Source organism: Thamnophis elegans, chromosome 10 (genome assembly GCF_009769535.1).
Source record: "Thamnophis elegans isolate rThaEle1 chromosome 10, rThaEle1.pri, whole genome shotgun sequence".
NCBI lineage: Eukaryota > Metazoa > Chordata > Lepidosauria > Squamata > Colubridae > Thamnophis > Thamnophis elegans.
This window is the reverse complement of record NC_045550.1, coordinates 64,815,558-64,836,564: the sequence shown is the minus strand read 5'-3', so window position 1 is coordinate 64,836,564 and position 21,007 is coordinate 64,815,558. Positions and strand designations below refer to the sequence as shown.

The 21,007-nt window shown below is 46.0% G+C and overlaps 1 protein-coding gene across 1 annotated transcript in view; it reads right to left on the bottom strand.

Moving 5' to 3' along the window:
- CHRD (chordin) overlaps positions 1 to 21,007 on the bottom strand; it is a 53,786-nt gene that overhangs the window by 22,466 nt on the left and 10,313 nt on the right. The window contains 18 exon segments of the mRNA XM_032224907.1: positions 1,460 to 1,616; positions 2,456 to 2,514; positions 2,517 to 2,541; positions 2,544 to 2,573; positions 3,261 to 3,368; positions 4,466 to 4,534; positions 4,536 to 4,615; positions 4,706 to 4,765; positions 4,768 to 4,791; positions 5,811 to 5,847; positions 5,849 to 5,923; positions 5,925 to 5,953; positions 7,356 to 7,392; positions 7,394 to 7,498; positions 8,626 to 8,722; positions 12,815 to 12,937; positions 14,521 to 14,662; positions 20,817 to 20,943. Of these exon segments, the coding sequence (XP_032080798.1) occupies positions 1,460 to 1,616; positions 2,456 to 2,514; positions 2,517 to 2,541; positions 2,544 to 2,573; positions 3,261 to 3,368; positions 4,466 to 4,534; positions 4,536 to 4,615; positions 4,706 to 4,765; positions 4,768 to 4,791; positions 5,811 to 5,847; positions 5,849 to 5,923; positions 5,925 to 5,953; positions 7,356 to 7,392; positions 7,394 to 7,498; positions 8,626 to 8,722; positions 12,815 to 12,937; positions 14,521 to 14,662; positions 20,817 to 20,943 (1,384 nt within the window).

Here is a 21,007-nt window from a genome sequence, read left to right as displayed (position 1 = left end):
GAACTTGTTGCATAAATTCAAATCCAGAAAGCACACACAGATAACTGATGCAACAGGATTCATTAACTTCTTTATATACCTAAGAAGAGATGAATAAATGTACAATACCAACAGGTGGTTCTTCCTTCTGACAAACAAAGTCAATAGGGAAGCCAGATTCCCTTAACAACTGTGCGACTAACTTAATAACTGCAGTGATTCAGTTAACAACTGGGGCAGGGAAAGTCATAAAGTGGAGCAAAAGTCACTTAACAAATGTTTCACTTAGCAACAGGAATGGTGGTCATAAGTCAAGGACTACCTGTATTAAAGGGTTCTTTTGATCCTAGTATTCAAATACTACAGGTGGTCCTCGGCGTACGACCATTCACTTACGGAGTATTTGAAGTTACAACAGTACTGAAAAAAGTGACTTGTGACTCGTTCTCACACTTATGACCACTTCAATGTCCCCATGGTCTTGTGTGCCAATTTTGGGCACTTGGCAAACGGCACATATTTTTATCATGGGTCATGTGATCAACATTTGAAGCTTCCCCAGGCCAGCTTCACTTTCCGACAAGCAAAGTAAATGGAGGAAGCCAGATTTGCTTAACAACCACATGATTCACTTAACAACTGCTGTGATTCACTTAACAACCATGGCAAAAATGGGGCATAACTCACTTAACAACTGCTTTGCTTAGCAATAGAAATTCCGGTCCCATTTGTGGCTGTAGGTTGAGGCCCCTCCCACCTCACCCCGCCCCTCCCACGAGTCTCTACGTGGCCTGTTCATCATGTACAGGGCGCGCACGAAGGTTCTGGGAGGGCAAAAAAATGGCATCCGGAGGGCCTCCGGAATCCTTGGGAGGCTGTTTTCGTCCTCCCGGAGGCTCGAGCAAAACCTCCGGAGCCCAGGGAAGGCAAAAATCCTCCCCCCTGCTGCCGTGGGTAGGCCGAGTAGGCCATGCCCCTCATGGCCATGCCCCCAGAAACCGGGCAGAGAACCGGTTGCTACGATCGTTCAATCCCACCCCTGGTTGACTTCCTAGAATTCCTCAGACAGTATGGCTTGCTGAGGAATTCTGGGAGTTGAAGTCCATAAGTCTTAAAGTTGCCAAGTCTTGTGGAACAGTGGTCCCCATGTTTGTGGCTTGGAGGCCTGGGCCGGGAAGGGAACTGGGCCATGCGAGTGGCAGGCTGGTCCATGGCCTAGTACTGGGCCCAGAGACTGGGGGACCCCTGTGGTGGATTTCCAATTCCCAGAATTCTTCAGTCAGTATGGCTGGCTGAGGAATTCAGGGAATTCTGGGAGTTGAAGTCCACAAGTCTTATTAAAGTTGCCAAGTTTGTTGGTGATTTCTCTCCCCCTCTCTCTGGTCTCCGAACTGGACCAACTGGTGGTTGTTCACACCAACCACCAGTTGATTCCCCCATTGTCTGGCTGAGCAATTTCACACATTCTGCGCACGAGTACCTTGATAACGGGCCAAGAGTCCGTTGTAGAGCATGGCATTTATCTGTCCACGCAATTCTCCATCCTCAAAGTCCTTGGTGGCAACATTTAAGAAGAGCTCGTTCTGCAGCAGCATGTGGGCATCGCGCCCACTGGCTTGTGTCCAGGAGCCACTGGCCTAGAATATAACAAGGGTGGCAGGAGAGAGAATCAAAATGTGCAAGATGTCAGGCCTGCAGCCATCTTTTCCTTTGGATCTTTGGCCTGCCACACTTTCTATTATTCTACTATGCATTTTCTATTGTGGGAAAACGGAAGCAATAGCAATAGCAATAGCAGTAGACTTATATACCGCTTCATAGGCCTTTCAGGCCTCTCTAAGCGGTTTACAGAGAGTCAGCATATTGCCCCCAACAATCTGGGTCCTCATTTTACCCACCTCGAAGGATGGAAGGCTGAGTCAACCCTGAGCCGGTGAGATTTTGAACCGCTGACCTGCTGATCTAGCAGTCAGCCTGCAGTGCTTGCATTTAACCACTGCGCCACCTTGGCTCTAGGATCGTACGGAGTTGGATGCTATGTAGCCATAACAACATTCTTTCTAGAAAGCCAAGGTCATCCTTTGTCTCTGCACCTCTGCACCTGACCGGAATTGGATGGGAGGAACTGCCGGTATGGCAGTGGAAGATTGGACCATGTGATGGACTTGTGGGTGTGGGGGGCAAGATCTTGAATTTTCAACTGGGTGGGGAAAACCGAGAAGCTTTCAAATTTGGGTTTTCCCAGATGTGCCAACATGGCTCTCTTAGTAAATTGGAACTTTGAGGAATACTTTGCCTTGGACACTGATTTACTTTTGGAACCCTGACACTAGGGCTTGGTCTTTGTCAAGTGTGAAGTCCAAGCACGGAACAATGCAATTCACACATTTTGAAGTCTCTGGGGTTCGCTGCACCAAGTCAGCTATCCGTCTCCGATACCCAAGTCCACCCACTTCTTCCGCCAGCCGACGCTCACCATGCCAGCCCTGTAGTTGTGGGTCATGTCATACAAAATGCTGCGTTTATTTCTTCGCGGGTGTTGGTCTCCAAGGTGATGCCACCCTCACCTCGCTTCCTGTTCCGGCTACCTGGATCTGGAGAGAAGATTGTCCCTAATGAATCAAAGCCACCTTAACCGAATAACAGTAGAAGCAGGGGTCCCCAAACTTTTTAAACAGGGGCCAATTCACAGTCCCTCAGAGCTGCTGGGGGAGGGCTGGTCTGGCTGGGTGGGCGTGGCTAGTGGGTAATGTGACTAGGTGGGCATGGCTAGGTCATGTGACTGGGTGGGCGTGGCCCAGTGGTGGGATTCAGCCGGCTCGCACCTATTTGGGAGAACCGGTTGGTAACTTTCTAAGCAGTTTGGAGAACCGGTTGTTGGAAGAAATCTCCTTTGTTTTTTTTTACCCACTTTACAGGGCTAATCCTGTAAGGAAGGCAGGAAGGAAACATTCTGGTGTTGTTTTCAGTCTAATCTTTACTGCCCTGCTTACAGAAACTGCCTCTCTGGTTAACCCTTATTACATTGTAACAGCTAAGGCGACGCGCCCATCAACGTGAGTGATGTTGAGTTGGCCATGCCCACCCAGTCACATGACCACCAAGCCCCACCTACCCTGCTGGTCATTAGGGCAGAGAACCGGTTGTTAAATTATTTGATTCTCACCACTGGCGTGGCCAATTTAACAGTCCATTGAATAATGCACACAAATTAAACTTTAATTTGTTTTGTTCCTGGGAGTGTTTCATTTGCTATTGTTTGCATGTTGCTCCCCTCTTACCTGGTATTCCCATGTCCCATTTCCATGTAGCACAATCTTGGCAGAGCCCACTGCTCCGGTGTGAGTGGGTATCAAGGCGTTGGCTCCACAAAGCACACTCTGAATGGCTGGGAGGGAGAGGGAGTGGGAGAGACAGAGACAGACAGAGAGAGAGAAATGATGTTTTTCAGATGACAACGTAGTTAGGTCTGTATTCTGACTTGGGAATTCTGGGAATTGAAGTCCACATATTTTACCATTATGTGTACAGTCGTTTACAACCCAGATTTGAAATTCTGACAGAGGGAGGGTTCTCATGACTCTTACAGGTAGTCCTCAACTTATGACCAGAATGCCCCCCCCCAAATTTCTGTTCCTAAGCAAGACCGCAATTAAGTGACATTTCCTCTGTGTTATGAACTTTATTTGCCAGACTTATGAAGTCCTTAAGTTAGAAAGACAGGATTGTTAAGTGGATCCGGCTTTCCCATTGACTTTGCATTGTCAGAAGATTGCAAAGTGGAATCACACGACCCCGGGACATTGCAACCGTCATAAATACACGCCGGTTGAGAAGCAACCAAATTTTGATCACATGGGGATGCTGCAACAGTCACAAGTGTGAAAAAAACAGCCATAAGTCACTTTTTTTCAGTGCCACTATGAATGGTACTAAATGAATGGTTGTAAGTCAAGGACTACCAGTACTTGAAATGCACAAAAAGTGATATTTTTTTTTCTGACTATAGGTAAAGGTAAAGGTTCCCCTTGCACATATGTTCTAGTCATTCCTGACTCTAGGGGGCGATGCTCATCTCCGTTTCAACGCCAAAGAGCCAGCGCTGTCCCGAAGACATCTCCATGGTCATGTGGGCCGGCATGCCTGAATGCCGAATGTGCATGGAACACTGTTCCCTTCCACCAAAGGTTGGTCCCTATTTTTTTTTCTACTTGCATTTTTACATGCTTTCGAAATGCTAGGTTGGCAGAAGCTGGGACAAGTAACGGGAGCTTCCGACGCCGTTACGCGGCACTAGGGATTCGAAACCGCCGAACCTGCTGACCGTTCTGATCGACAAGCTCAGCGTCTTAGCCACTGAGCCAAATTTATTTTGGCATTTTGCATAAAAATTGCAACATGTTAATGCCAAAAGCTCAGAAACCCTGCAAGGGGTAAGAGTAGGCAGGATGAATCAGTCCCGGGGAGCCCACTCTGTCACTCACTGGTCACAGCTTCTCCGGACCGTGATGTGCCCAGCTAACTTCTGACGGACTCCGCCTTCCACCTCTGCGGTCCATCCTCAGCTGTCCTTGTGCCAGCCAGTGCAATCTCCTGGCTCCCAGTTCCATCAGCACCTCTGCAAAATCGGGGGGTCCTGGGAATGACAGTGATAGCAGGCAAGCAAACAGCAGCAGCCTCATTAACTGTCCCCCAAGCTGCTCAAACAGGCTTTTAAAATGTCAGCTTACCTGTAAGGTGACATTAGCCAGGATCTGCCTGAGAACCCTGTCCTGGTGTAGGATTGCACCCTCAGTGGGATCCGATTGGATTCTGCAAGGAAGCAGGGAGACAATTCATGCTATACGGGTAAGTTCTTGATTTTGAAATCATTCCTTTAAGGGACTGTTTGAAATGACGATCGCGCCAAAAGGTATTTAACAATCGGTCCCTTGCACTTACAACCGTCACAGGAGGGCCCATGGTTGCGCAATCGCATTTCCGACAATTGCAGCATCCCAGAGGTTAGAACAACGAATCAGTGGAACAGAACTTGCCTCCAGAAGTTGTGAAGTGCTCCAACACTGGAAGTTTTAAAGAAGAGGTTGGATAACAATATGTCTGAAGTGGTGTAGGCTTTCCTGCCTAAGCAGGGGGTTGGACTAGAAGACCCTCCAAGGCCCTTCCAATTCTGTACGGTAGAACCTCTGGTCACTAACGCTTCTGACCATGACCAAATCGGGTTCCCACCAAAAATTCACAACATTTTTGAATTTGGAAACGAATACGTACTCGGGTTGGTGATCAAACACGGCCCTGGCCAATTCCTGCTTCCGTGCCATTTTTTTTGTAAGCGCTAACAACAGGACTTCGTGTGGCCACTGCATTAGTTTTTCATTAATTCGGTTAGGTTTGAGTCACGACCAAATTGGGTTGTGACCAAAGTTATGGAATGAATTATGGTCGTGACCAGAGGTTCTGTTCTGTTCCGTTCCGTCTCCATTCTCTACTTCCTATTCTATTCTATTCTATTCTATCCTATCAATTCCATTCCCTCTATTCTGTTCTATTCTATTCACTCTATTCTTCTCCTCTCCTGTATTCTATTCCATTCCTCTTCTCTACTCTACTCTATTCCCTCTCCTCTCCTCCTATTCTATTCTATTATTCTATTCCATTCCATTCCATTCCATTCCTTCCATTCTATTCCACTCACAGTTGGTCTTTAACCATCTCTTTGCAAGAGACAGCCCATGCAAAAACTATGGCTGGACCGGGCTGGTTTTATCTAACTAACTGGATGAGAGAACTTTTTCAGTCATGACTGGCTGCTTCTCTCTGTCCTTGCTCACTTTTGCCTGCCGGCTCCAGGAACCCTTTCGTAACCAGGAACAAAGTGCAGATTGTTCTCTGTGTCGCTCAGGGTCAGCATAGCGATGCCCTCCGTGTTCAGGTGAGTCGGGTCCCACGGACGTCAAGATGGCACTGAAAGTCTCTGGAAACAACAGAAGAGGATAAGACCTCACTGGAATGGCAAATACAAATATCTGGAGGGTGCTTCAAAATTGGGATTATGAGACACCATCATTTCTTATTCTCTCTCTTTTTTTGAGGGCTCAGAGTGGCCTATATCAGTGTTTCTCAACCTTGGGTAACCTTGAAGATGTCCGGACTTCAACTCCCCAGAATTCCCCAGCCAGCGAATGCTGGCTGGGGAATTCTGGGAGTTGAAGTCCGGACATCTTCAAGTTGCCAAGGTTGAGAACACTGGCCTATATAACTGTGGGTCTATTCCCATGTTCTGAAATCTATTAGGTAGTTTGCATCGCCTTATTAAAAAGGACACTGTGGCTCAGTGTCTAAGACGCTGAGCTTGTTTCAGTGGCAGTTTGGTGGTTTGAATCCCTAGCGCCGCATAATAGAGTGAGCTCCCATTACTTGTCCCAGCTTCTGCCAACCTAGCAGTTCAAAAGCATGTAATAATGCAAGCAGAAAAATAGGATCCACCTTTGGTGGGAAGGGAACAGAGTTCTGTGCTCCCTTCGGCGTTTAGTCAAGCCGGCCACATGACCACGGAGACGTCTGTCGGACAGCGCTGGCTCTTTGGCTTTGAAATGGAGATGAGCGCCGCCCCCTAGAGTCGGGGAACTAAGAGTTGGTTCTGACCGAGGCTTTAGAAATCCAAGAAGCATGAAGCAAAACTTCCATTGAGCCCTGACAAAAAACCCACTTTTATTAATTGAACTGTGGTAATTCTGCGTCATTAAAAGTCGCGGGTCCAGAACATTCTTAGTCAAGGGAGGAGTTATAGTCACAGAGCTCGTATCTGGCTTGGAGAGCTGCCATGCTGATCTCCTTGAACAATTGGCCCGAGGAGTCCCCGAAGGTCAGGCGAATCCAATGAGCGAACAAGAGTTGTCTCCTCAGAAACTCCACGCCCCTTGTCCGCTCCTCTTTTATTCCTCTGGGAGGGGCCATTCTCACGTCCACCTGGGGCCTTAGCTCCGCAGTCAAACCCCTGTCTGCTTTAGCGTCGTCCCTTTGGTCCTGGGGCAACTCTGCGCATAGTGAACACTGGGAACAGGCTCCAGCTGTTCTCCCCACTGTTGTCTGACTCTGACGGCAGCTGATAACTGTCAGCCGGCCCTGGCCCCCTCTCTGCTCCGATGCAGAGCCCTCATCAGAGCCTTCCCCAGGCTCCAGGACTGGCCATGTTCCTCCCCAACCTCCTCACCTCTCCGAATCTGTCATCGGTTCCTCCTGGCAGGCCACAACACTGGGTGCCTTTCCTTTTGAACCAGGTTTATAGATTCTTTTCTGTGACATGGAAAGTTAAAAACTTCCCAGTCTTGAAAATGTTTCCCGGGATAACCCTGGTTGCACTAACCATAGATTACCTGCAAAGAGGGCCCGGTGCTTGACAATCTGGCCTCGGGACCTCCCCTGCCGGATGAGTCCTGGGTGATCAGGTGATGCGCATTTGATCCATCTTCAAGAGCCGGATGGAAGCCTTCTGCAAATTCCGCCACATGCCACAGATCTGGAAAAGAAGAAGGGGCGAGGTATGGATTGATTCCTAGGGCCCCCAAAACCAATAATCAAGGGGTCATCTATTGCACTTGCTATATGCAGTGTGAGGAATTCCCTCTGGAAATGGTGGGAAGGACTCCCACAGAAAAAAGGATTGACCTCATATTTATACATTTCACCCAAGGAAGAGACAATAGGGAATATGCTCATTCAATGCTCCAACACTGGAAGTTTTTATGTGCACTGAGAGCATCGCACCAAAGACAATTTCCTTCTGTTTAATCACATTTCTATTCTATTCTATTCTATTGTATTCTATTCTATTCCAGTCCAGTCAATATCCTATTCTATTCTATCCATCCCATATTCTATTCTATTCTATTTCTCCCATCCCATCCCACCCGATCCCTATTCTATTCCATTCCATCATTCTATTCTGTCCCATCCCTATTTATTCTATTCTATTCTAATCCTAATCTATCTAATCTATCCTCATCTATTTTATCCTATCCCATCCCATCCTCTATTCCATTTCATATTCTATCTATTCTAACCATCCCATCCCACCCATCTTCTATTCTATTCTATCTATTCTATTCTATTCTATTCTATTCTAGTGCAGTCAGTCCATATCCTATCCTATCCCATCCCATCCCCTATTCATAATTCTATTCTATTCTATCCCATCCCATCCATTCTATTCCATTCTTTTAAGAAGATGTTGGAGAACCATTTGTCTGAAGTGGTGAAGGGTTTCCTGCCTAAGCATGGGCGTTGGACTAGAATACCTCCAAGGTCTCTTCCAACTCTGTTATTCTATGTTCAATTAGTAGGAATTTATTAATTAATACTAATTAATAAGAGTTAATTAATCAAAATTAATACTAATGAATTCATTTAGTAGAAGGGCAGGGATTAATTATGTCCTTGAATTAAGGAGTAACTTTCTATCGGTGAGGACAATTAACCGGTGGAAGAGAAGTTGCCTTCAGACGTGATGACTGGAGGTTTTTAAGAAGAGACTGGACAGCCATCTGTCTTAAATGGTTCATAGGGTCTCCTGCTTGAGCAGGGGGATGGAGTAGAAGACCTCCAAGGTTCCTCCAGAGCTATTCTGATTGATTGTGGTCCACTTACCATACCATCTTGGAAGATGGTGCCCTGTTGTATAGGATGTTCGAAAAGGACCGTCCCATCTGACTCCAAGAAACGGACACGGATTGGTTGGCTCAGCCTAGACAAGAAAAAGAGGATGTGAGTTAAGTTTAACTCTCCAGCAACAGAAATATTCTTTGGGGGGGAGTTTCCTGAAATGGTACTCAACGCCAACAAAGGACAGGTGTTGAAGTTGTCAGGCCAGCAGCAAACTTTTCCTTGGATCTTTGGCCTGCCACATCTTCCTATTATTCTACTATGCATTTTCTATTGTGGGAAAATGGGAGGGAGGGATGTATGGAGCTAGATGCTATGTAGCCATAACAACATCCTTTCTAGAAAGCCAAGGTCATCCTTTGTCTTTACACCTCTGCACCTGACCAGAACTGGATGGGTGGAAACGGCCAGCACGGTAGTGGAAGATTGGACCATGTGATGGACTTGTGGGTGTGGGGGCCAGATCTTGAACTTTCAACTGGGGAGGGGAGCTTTCAGATTCAGGTTTCCCAGATGTGCCAACGTGGCTCTCTTAATAAATTGGAACTTTGAGCAATCCTTTGCCTTGGACTTCCGATTTACTTTTGGATGCTATTTGGAACCCTGAGATTAGTCAGTTTCCAAAAATTGGGATCATAAATAGTCCTCATTTAGGAGCCCAACAGAGGCCAAAATTTTCTTGGCTAAATGAGAAATTCGTCCAGCGAGTTTGCCCTTGTTTGATGAGTTTTCTTGCCACATTGGTTACTGCAGTTCTTAAACGAATAACATGATTAAGTGAATTTGGTTTCCCCGTTGACCCGCTTCTCAGAAGGTCGCAAAAGGGGATCAGTGATGGGACACTGCAATCGTCATAAACGTGAGCCCATCCAAATGTAAATTACAGTGACCAAGGGGAATACTGCAACAATCATAAGTCACTTTTTTCAGCACCGTTGTAATTTTAACTAGACACTAACTGTTGTAAGTTGAGGACTACCTGAGGTTTCTCTAGCTATCCATCTGAATAAGCAGTGGAACAGAAGTTGCCTCCAGAAGTTGTGAATGCCCCAACACTTGAAAGTCTTTAAGAGATGTTGGATAGCCATTTGTCTGAAACGGTATAGGGTTTCCTGCCTAGGCAGGGGGTTGGACTAGAAGACCTCCAGGTCCCCTTCCAACTCTGCAATTGTATTGTATTGTATTGTATTGTATTTTTTTAATTATTTTAATTTTATCAATTTCATATATACAGTCACAATTATATGATCTCATAACTGTTATTAATAATATGTATTTATAACAATTTTTCCCTACTGTTCACAATATACTTGAAGATTGCTTTTTTAACATCCCTAGATCCATCTTATCTTACAACGGTCCTACTTCTTCTTCCCTCCCTCCCTCTTTCCTTCCCTCGTTTCTTCGCTCCTACTCCCCTTCCTTCCCTCCCTCCTTCCCCTTCCCTCCTTCTCTCCTTCCCTCCTTCCTTCCCTCCTTCCTTCCTTCCCTCCTTTCTTCCTCTCCTTCTCTCCTTCCTTCCCTCCTTGCTTCCCTACCCTCCTGTATTGATATTGTATTGTATGGTATTGAACATCAAAAGGTGTTACTGCATAGTATGCTGTCTACAGTCCTCTACTACGATGATTCATTAATGACAGTATTGGAAAGTAGGCCAATAGAAAGAAAAGTGGCTTGTGACCAGTCCTCGCCTTATACTGTTTGCAAGCACATAAACCTCACTTGTCACCAGGATCCAAATAGGGCCCTTGGCAACCGACATGTAGTTACTACAGTGTAGTGTGCCTGAGGTGTCATGTGGTCACATTTACTAACTTCCCAGGGGCTTCAGATAAGCAAAGTCAATGGGGAGGGGGACGCCGGAGTGTTGGCTTAACAACGGGTGATCTCGCTTAACGGACCCTGCCAAATGAATGGTCGTCAAAGTGGTCGGTGGTGACTGTCTTTTAACAGATGGCCTCACTCACGGATGGCCACTATTGGACCCAACTGCCGGTTATAAAAGTCGGCTCACTGAAGTTATTTTGTAAAGCTTTCCTTCCCTCACTCGTCCCCCCCGAAAAAAATCAGTGAGACATTGAATTTTCACCGTGACTTTGAAAAAAAGCAGTTTTATCATCATAATTTTAAAAAAAGTGCCCCTTCAGAGAGGCCCAATCGCTGCTAAAAAAAAGAAAGAAAAGGTTAGGAACAAACAGCCCTCCCCCACGCTCACCAAACCCACCCCACCCCGTGCAAAACTCAACATAAATAAATAAAGGAAACGGTGCTTTTGGCAGCCAAAAACAATTCCTTTCCACGCTTCCCCCCACCTCCCCCAAAGGCAGAGGGAGCATCTTGGCTTCTCCGGAGTGGGGAAACTGTCATGTTTTTGGCCTTGCCGGGAATCATAACAACCACGAAGGCTGTTTGGAGGGGGGGGGGATCTGAGCACACATACTTGGAAATTACTCATCACTCAGCTATGCAAAGGGTTGGAAAAAAACAGATTTGTGATGGGCGGGGGAGTTGCCCCTGCACTGAAGAGGTAGTTCATGCGGCAAGCAAATTTTGCATTGCAGGAGGGGAGGTTAATCATTAAAATCCGTACCCCCCTCTCCCTCCGTCTGCTTCCCCGCCACGCACAAGGCAGATAGATGAAACCCCATCCCCCCCAAAAACCCTATTTATTTGGCGAAAAGACTTGAGGATGTTGCAGAGGGCTGGGACGATAAAGCCCCCCCCCCAACTGTTGATAAAGCCCCCCCCAAAAACTGTTCGTTGGACCGTAAATCCCTCCGTCCCCCTCCCTCCTCCTTCCTGGCTTGCCAAATTGTATTCAGTCATCCTAACTGTGTGTGGGAGGGAGAGGGATGAATCCTGTTCAAAGCCAAGCTAGATGTCAGGCCTAGTAGTTATATCCCCTTTAGGATCTTGGCCTGCCACACTCTCTATTATTTTACTATGCAGTTTCATTAATTGTAGTAATTGGGAGAGGAATAGTAAGGAGTAGAATTGTGGAATGTGTTTGTTGTCATTCTTTTATAGAAGCCCAAGGGCATCTTTTGTCTCCGCACCTCTGCACCTGACCGGAACCAGCTGGGTGGATGCCAGAGTGGCAGAGGAAGATTGGACCATGTGATGGATTTATGGGTGGGATAAGATCATGAACTTTCAACTGAGTGGAATCCCAGGAAGCTTTTAGATTTGGGAGTCCACACAATTTTTGACAACATGCTGGTCTTATTAAATTGGAACTTTAAGGATAGCTCTGCCTTGGACTTTGATTTAATTCTGCATGATATTTGGAACGCTGACACTAGAATTCCCCTGTGCCTGGCATTTTGTAAAAGCCATTGCAGAAATACCAGCTGGAGGGTTGGCGGGGAAGGCTGTTTTCGCCCTTCCAGGCTCCTAGAAAGCCTCTGGAGCCTGGGGAGGGGGGGGAAGTGTGCCAAAAGCAGGGGAGTGCTGGTTGCACATGCATATGCAGGGGGGGGCGCATAGCATTATGGTTTGGCACGCCCGTGCACGACCCCCTGCGCTGCCCCCTCTTTTGGCACGCAATCCAAAAAGATTAGCAATCACTGCCCTACACTATGGCAGTCCAGTCTCTTCTTGAAAGCTTCCAGTGATGAAGCTCCCACAACTTCTGAAGGCAACTTCTGTTCCATGGGTCAATTGTTTTGACTGTCAGAAAATTTCCCCTTATTTCCAGGTTGAATCTCTCCTGGATCACTTTCTATCCATTATTCCTTGTCTGGCCTTCAGGTCTCTTGGAAAATAGCTTGACCCCTCCACCTTTCTGTGGCAACTCCTTAGATTTGGAAGACTGCTATCATGTCTCCCCTAGTCCTTTTTTTCATTAAACTAGACCTACCCAGTTCCTGCAACCGTTCATATGTTTTAGTCTCCAGTCCCTAATCCTCTTGGTTGCTCTTCTCTGTGCTCTTCCTAGAGTCTCAACTTCTTTTTTATAGCACGGTGACCAAAATTGGATGTAGTTATTCTAGGTGTGGTCTTACTAAGGCTTTAACGAGCAGTATTAGTACCTCACTTGATCTTGATTGTATCCCTCTGTTAATGCAATTTAGGATTGCATTGGATTTTTTGGCAACCGCTGCACATTGTTGGTTCATATTTAATTGATTGTCCACTAAGACATCACATGGGGACACGAGTGAGGCTCACCTACCTTTCGTAGTTAATGGAGAAGACCAGATGCATGTGTGAGAGAGTCAATCTGGCTTTCGCTACTGCACCGGAGGCAGCTCTCCTCGGATCTGAGCCCCCGATCAGCAATGCCACGAAATCTGAGAAGCAAAAAGAGGTGTGATCTTACACTGCACAAAATCTGGGAAGAAATTTATTTATTATTGAAATACAGGCAGTCCTTGGCTTACGACTGGCTAAAAGTTTTTTAAAAGTGTTCCTATAATCACGCCTGGCACAGCTGAGCTTGAGAACATTTAAAAAAAAACTTTTTAAGCATTTTTTTTTTTACTACAGGTTCTTCAGAAATGCGGGGCTCAAGTCCCCGTTTTTGCTCCCAGCAAGCTTCCCTAAGGACTGCCAGGCCAAAAACAGGGGGTGCTGAGAAAAAGGAGAAGAAGAAAGAGAGAGAGAAGAGAGAGAGAAAGAAGAAAGAAAGAAAGAAAAGAGAGGAGAAGAGAGAAGAAGAGAAGAGAGAAAGAGAGAGAAAGAAAGAAAAAAGAGGGAGAGAAAGAGAGAAGAAAGAAGATATAGAGAGAAAGAAAAGAAGGAAGAAAGGAAGAGAAGAAGAAAAGAAAGAAAAAGAAAGAAAGAAAGGGAGGAAAAAAGAAAGAAAGGGAGGAAAAAAGGAGAGGAAGGAAGGGCTACAAACCTGGCACTAGAAGCAGCTTTAGAGAATAATCCAGAGCTGGAAGGGGATCTGTGAGGTCATCTAGTCCAACCCTGCTCCCTAATCCAGAGCTGAAGGGATCTGGAGGTCATCTAGTCAACCCGTTTACAGAGTCAGCATATCGCCCCCACAGTCTGGGTCCTCATTTCACCCACCTCGGAAGGATAGAAGGCTGAATCAACCTTGAGCCGGTGAGATTTGAACCGCCGAACTGCAGATAACAGTCAGCTGAAGTGGCCTGCAGTACTGCACCCTAACCACTGCGCCACCTCGGCTCTTAGTGGTTTGCAGAGTCAGCCTCTTGCCCCCAACAATCTGGGTCCTCATTTGACCCACCTCAGAAAGATGGAAGGCTGAGTCAACCTTGAGCCTGGTGAGATTTGAACTGCTGGCAGTGAATTGAATTGGCCTGCAATACTGCACCCTAACCGCTGTGCTGCCAATGCTTATGGTCATAATCACTTGTTCAAGGGCTGTTGTAACTTCCGAACGGTCACTAAACAACCTGTTGTAAGTCCAGGACCACCTGTACTAAATATCTCTGGAAGATAAAAGTCTGTAACACTACATCTTGTGTTTATACCAGTGGTGGGATTCAAATAATTTAATAATCGTTCCTCTGCCCTAATGGCCAGCTGGGTAGGCGGGGCTCGGTGGTCTTGTGATCATGTGGGCGTGGCCAAGTCAATTTCACTCAGGTCGATGGGCACTTCACCTTAGTTGTTACAATGGTAATAAGGGTTAACCGGAGAGGCAGTTTCTGTAAGCAGGCAATAAGATGAGGCTAGAAACAACACCAGAATGTTCTTCCTGCCTTCCTTACAGGATTAGCCCTGTAAAGCGGAAAAAAAATCAAAAGAAGATTTTCTTCCAACAACCGGTTCTCTGAATTGCTTAGAAAGTTACCAACCGGTTCTCCCGAATAGGTGCGAACTGGCTGAATTCCCACCACTGGTTTACACACAAAAAGATGCACCCTGGAATTGGGAACCCAAGGCAATTGCCTCACCCATACCTGTCGGCTGTCATCTCGGATCAAGTCCTGAGAGCTGAAGTAGGCACGGTCGTTGTAGTTCCTGTGTAAGCCGTCTTCTTTTCTCCTGGGAGTATTCCATCTATCCAGCAGCTGCTCAGATCTCTTCTCCACGATGTAGGTGGGGGCTGCACGAGGGAGAACAGGAATTGATATGAAGCATCAAAATAAGAGCCAATCCGTTTACAGGTAGCCTTGACCTTTACGACCACAATCGTGGGGGGGGGGCATTTAGTTGCTAAGTAAGACATTTGGTTAGTGAATTTTGTGTCAGCCTGCAGCCATCTTTCGTTTCTCGAGCTTTGGCCTGCCATACTTTCTATTATTCTATTATGCATTTTCTATTGTGGGAAAACGGGAGGGGTGATTGTAAGAAGTGAGATGATATGCAGCCATAACAATATTCTTTCCAGAAAAGCCAAGGTCATCCTTTGTCTTTGAACCTCTGAACCTTACCGGAAATGGAGCGGTGGGAAGCTGCCAACATGGCAGGTGGAAGATTGGACCATGTGATGGATTGTGGGGGGGGGGGAGGCAAGATCTTGAACTTTCAATTAGGTGGGGGAAACCGTGAAGCTTTCAGATTCAGGTTTTCCCAGGTTGTGCAAACGTGGCTCTCTTAATAAATTGAAACTTTGAGCAATACTTTGCCTCGGACTCTGATTTACTTTTGGATGCTATTTGGACCCCAAAATTTGCTCCATTGTACGACCTTGCCTGCCATAGTTGTTAAGTGACTCTCTGTAAGGGTTAAACTACTAAACTGGACTTGAGCCATGGGACACAAGAAGAGAAAAGAACTTTTCTTTTGGGTTTAATCTTTGTGCTTCAGGTGGAAAAAAATAAAATGTTGATTTTAGCGATAGATAGATTTATGGAAATGGCTCGTTTATACTATGATGTAAAAGTGAAAAGAAGCTTTGATGTTAATATCCTATTTTACGGCACGAGAGAGAGTCGGAATTCAATGCCTTTTCTTTCTTTTCCCCTTCTTCTCTACACTTCTCCCTTCCCTCTTTCCTCCCCTATTTTTCCTACAATTTGCTTTCACATTTTTTGTATTTTATTTTATATAATAAAAAACTTTAAACACCAAAAAAGAAGAGAAAAGAATACAAGATAGAATGACAGAGTTGGGAGAGACCTTGGAGGTCCTCTAGTCCAACCCCCTGGTCAGACAAGAAACCCTATACCATTTCAGACAAATGGTTATCCAACATCTTCTTAAAAACCTCCAGTGTTGGAGCATTCACAACTTCTGGAGGCAAGTCGTTCCACTGGTTAATTGTTCTCACTGTCAGGAAATTTCTCCTCACTTCTAAGTTGCTTCTCTCCTTGGTTAGCAATAGCAGTTAGACTTATATACCGCTTCATAGGGCTTTCAGCCCGCTCTAAGCAGTTTACAGAGTCAGCATATCGCCCCCAACAATCTGGGTCCTCATTTACCCACCTCGGAAGGATGGAAGGCTGAGTCAACCTTGAGCCGGTGAGATTTGAACAGCCGAACTGCAGAACTGCAGTCAGCTGAAGTAGCCCTGCAGTGCTTGCATTTAACCACTGCGCCAGCTCAGTTAGTTCCCATCCATTATTTCTTGTCCTACCCTCAGGTCCTTTGGAGAATAGCTTGACTCCCTCTTCTTTTGTGGCAACCCCTGAGATATTGGAAGACTGCTATCATGTCTCCCCTGGTCCTTCTTTTCATTAAACTAGACATACCCAGTTCCTGCAACCGTTCTCTCATACGTTTTAGTCTCCAGTCCCCTAATCTTCTTTGTTGCTCTTCTCTGCACTCTTTCTAGAGTTCTCCATATCATTTTTGTATTGCACGTGATCAAACTGGATGCAGTGGATAAAACTAACCACTCCTGACCCTCACAAATTATCTTCTCTTTCAAAATAAAGACCCACATCCTTCTTCACACAGTTACACATGTGCCGGGCAGACAGAGAAGAGAATAAACATGCCTGCTATTCTTTGGGTCTGCCCAAGATCCTGAAGAGGAAACCCAAATACTTTGCCACCTAATGAGAAGGAAGAAGGACTCCCTGGAGAAGAGCCTCACGCTGGGAACGATGGAGAGCAAAAGAAGAAGGGGACGGCAGAGAATGAGTGGCTGAATGGAGTCACAGAAGCAGTAGGCAAGAGCTTAAATGGACTCCAGAGGATGGTAGAGGACAGGAAGGCCTGGAGGAACCTTCTCCGTGGGGTCACGATGTGTCAGACATGACTTAGCAACTAAAAACATACCCATATTTTTCGGAGTATAAGATGCACCTTTCCCCCCCTAAAAGAGGGCGAAAATTTGGGTGCGTCTTATACACTGAATGTAGCCCCACCCAACCCACCGTCACTCACCCTTTGGCCTCTGCCCTCCCAGCAATTTACCTCCTTGCAACAAATGGGGAAAATGGGGCTTGTGGAGCCAATAGGCTTAACAATCCTGCAGCCTAAAACAGCTGATAATCGGGAGGCCCCTGCTGAAATTGAAAGTGAAACCTGCTGTTTGCTCTAAGAGGCAAATTGCTGGAAGGCAGAAGCAGAAGCATTTTTTCTTGTTCTAATCAGGCTGTTTGCCGTTTGCTGCAAGAAGGTAAGTCAATAACTGTAAATGCCTATAGAATGTTCAAATTATTAGACTTTTTTTAAAAAGACTGCTTTATTATTGTTCTAGACAATTTAACAAAATGAAGAAGCTTTTTTAAATAATGCTTGATCTGAAGAGGCCCAGTGCTATTGTATCTTCTTTTAAATAGCAGAGAATAACTATACTACTGGAAAGCCAGATCAATTTTAACAGCATTTGTACAAGTATAGTCTGCAATGTAACTCTAAAAACAGTGTATATTATCTGTACTGTTGCTGTTTGTTTCAAGGACGCAAATTGCTGGGAGGCAGAAGCAGATTCTCCCCCCTCCCTTATTTTCCTCCCCAAAAGTTAGGTGCGTCTTATACTTATATTCTATAAGTACATGTCTATAAGTATATCTTATACTCTGTAAAATACGGTACTTCGGGTCTGGTTGGTATATGGGGCCAACTCTGAAATTTAATTGCCCCAACTTCACTAGGCAAAAGGGGTTCCCCACATTGCGTGGTTACCTGGAATTCCCTCTCATTTCAAACAGAGTGGCGTCAGAATAGGGAATCCCACATGTGATAGGAACGGAAGAATTTACGGCATCCCCCCTGCGGTGATTTAAACGCTGCCTGAATGTGCTTTTTATTTATTTATGGTTTTCAAACGCAGGTTGGGGTGGCGTTTTGTAAACAGCTGGGCGAGACCATAGGCCGCAGGCTTCAGACGCTTCAGCGAGACTCCTGGCCACAACAGGACAAAGTCTCGCTTTCACGCCAGTTCCCTCATAATTCCCAACCCAAATACCCCAAAGGTGAAATCAAACACCGCGAAAAAACAAATGCTGTTATTTTGCCGTGTCAGCAAAATACCCGAGGATTCAGAGCCGGGGGGGAAAAGAGAGCACAGTCCTTACTCTGATATAATGTGGGATATTCGATTCACCTTGTGATTATTATTTTTTAACACGTAGTCCTAGATCACAACAGAGCTCCATTTTCTGTTGCTAAATGAGACAGAGGCGAAGTGAGTTTTCCCCCATTTTACAAGTTCTCCTTGCCATTCTTAAGTTAGTCACATGGTAGTTAAGTCAGAATCCGGTTTCCCCACTGACTTTGCTTGTCAGAACGTTCGATTCTATTCTAGACTAGCTGATAAACCTGGCATTGCCCAGGTATTTATTTATAGGGGGAAAATGTCCGACCAAACGTCATTTCTAATGTTGGATTTTCCCCCTTAACAGAGGGAGCCTCCTTGTGGAGTACTGTGAAGCCGTTACCATGGCAAATCCGCTGCGCTGTACAGTAGAAGCCACTTTATGGCATTACAGTAGAAGCCACTATAAGGCACAACAAGCTGCATCTTAACAGAACACATACTCTGAGGGGTGTTAGGGTGTCTTATCCCCTCAGTATTTGTCTCCAGAAAGTAAATCATCTGTGTACCACGTTTGATTGAAATTGCTTGAGGCGTTCCAGAGTTATGCTGTAACAGCTCCACCCTAGGAGCCTTCCCGGCAGGAAACCATTTTCTGTTGCATTTGTGCTGATAAATAAATAAAGAGAGACTAGTATAGATCTATTTCAAGCTATTTACTCTCATCAACTAGCCATAACCCTTACTGGGATTTTCAACCTGGGCTGTTTTACATGCTATGCAGTTGTATTAGCCTCTAAGCCACAACCTCTCCTCCCTTATCAGCTGAGCCAAGGAAATTTATGTCAAAGTATTCCATGTGTGGCCTTAGCTAAGGTAAAGATTTCCCTTGCATATATGTGCTAGTTGTTTCTGACTCTAGGGGGCGGTGCTCCTCTCCGTTTCAAAGCTGAAAAAGCCAGCGCTCCGAAGATGTCTCTGTGGTCATGTGGTCGGTATGACTAGACACCGAAGGTGCACATCTTCCCACCAAAGGTGGTTCCTATTTTCTACTTGCATTTTTATATGCTTTCGAACTGCTAGGTTGCAGAAGTGTGGCCTTAACCAAGGGCTTATAAAGTGGTATTAACACTTCACGTGATCTTGATTCTATCCCTCTGTTTATGCAGCCTAGAACTGTGTTGGCTTTTTTCGGGTTTCTCTTCCAAGAAGCTTCTTGATTTTGCTTGTCATCCAGCTTCTTGGATGAAAAACAAAATATTTTTTTAAAAAAAATCAAAAAATGGGGAAGCACCTTTGGGACAACCGTGACTTGGATGCTTGTGAATCTCCATAGCATAGGCCAGGGGTCTCCAACCTTGGCAACTTTAAGACTTGTGGGCTTCAACTCCCAGTAAAGCTGGTTGAAGAATTCTGGGAGTTGAAGTCCACAAGTCTTAAGTTGTCAAGGTTGGAGACCCCCTGACAATAGCTGTCTGTGCAGGCCATCTAGTAATGAACTCCAAGCCTTTTGCTCATGGTACCCAGATGGCTCTCCGTCAACTTCCTTCTGTCCAAACATTGGCCCTGTCCAGCTGTTGGGAGCAGACAAGGGCAGGTGTGTGCAGGGTGTTGTGGCGATAAACACATCGCCTCCTTAGTCATCACGGGAAAGCTAAACAAATGGGAAACATAGACTATACAAGGAAAGCAGGGCACCGAGAAATCAACACCAAATAAACAAGAGAGGAGGCTACAATCGGCCCTACTGGATGCCTCCTGCCTGCCAACTGATGCAAAGCCTGCACTGAACATCGGAGTCGAGACGGAAAAGAGGCAGACAACCGACGGAGGGAGAGAAGGACGCCGGTGGGGTGAGGGTGGGGGGCGGGGGACAGGCTGTTCTAGGAATCTTCTGTAGGCTAAGCCTGCCAAGAGAACATGTGTGTATGTGTGTATGTGAGTGTGTAAGGGTGTCTACGGTTCCAACTCCGTTTCACTCTTTCTCTGCCAAAAGAGAAAAAGAGAGAGAAAGAGAGAGAGAGAGAAAGCTCCTAGTCCTCATGAATCCCTGCCGAAGGAACCGATGACAGAACGATCAGGTAAGCAAACATCAAATGGGCCAGGCGCAGGGGCAGAGATGGTAAGATGGTGGAGATGCAGCTCTCACCGCTAGGCTCAGACGAACTCAGGCTAGGCATACAGGCGGTAGAGCGTTCTTCCTCATTTCCATGTTGTTGGAAACTTGGAACTGTATAAAGTAAAGTTTCCCTTGTCCAGTCGTGTCCGACTCTCTAGGACAAGGGTCGGCATCCTTAAACACTCAAAGAACCATTCGACCCGTTTCCCCCCAAAAAAGAAAGCTACAAAACCTGGGTGGGTGTAGCCACTCGACATCACTCACTCCTGCCCAGTCACATGATACACACCACAGCCACGCTGACCCAGGTTTTGTGGCTCCCGGTGTTTCCTGCGGGAAATGGGTATCTCTGTGTGTGTCTCTCTCTCTTTCTTTCTTTCTTTTTTTCTTTTTCTTCTTTCTCTCTCTCTCTCTCTCTTTCTCTCTCTCTCTCTCTCTCTCTCTCATCTTTCTGTCTGTCTGTCTATCTGTCTGTCTGTCTATCTGTCTCTCTCTTTCTCATATCTCTCAGGCCGGGTGAAGAGTGACTGGAAGTGGAAGGTGAGGGGCGGGGCCAGCCAGTGGTGGGTTCAGCCGACAGGGAGCCACAGCAGGGGAATGAAAGAGCCACATGCATCTCCAGAGCTGTAGGTTCCACTCTAGGGCGCAGGGCTTTGAATGGTCACAAAACAAGGCCATCAGTTAAGTGAGGACCACCTGTAATTTACTTACCTTTGGGACAGGATTTGCAACATTGTCCTGGAAGCACAATAGGATCAGCACAAGGAAGTTTGGGGCAGCTATGCTTAATGTTCTTACAGCTGACTTTGCCTGCCGGTTTCCCTCTCCGATTCCTCTGCTGGAGAAAAAAAAAATAGAGAATTCTGACAATAGATTATAGTCCAGTTTTGGAGAGAAGAATC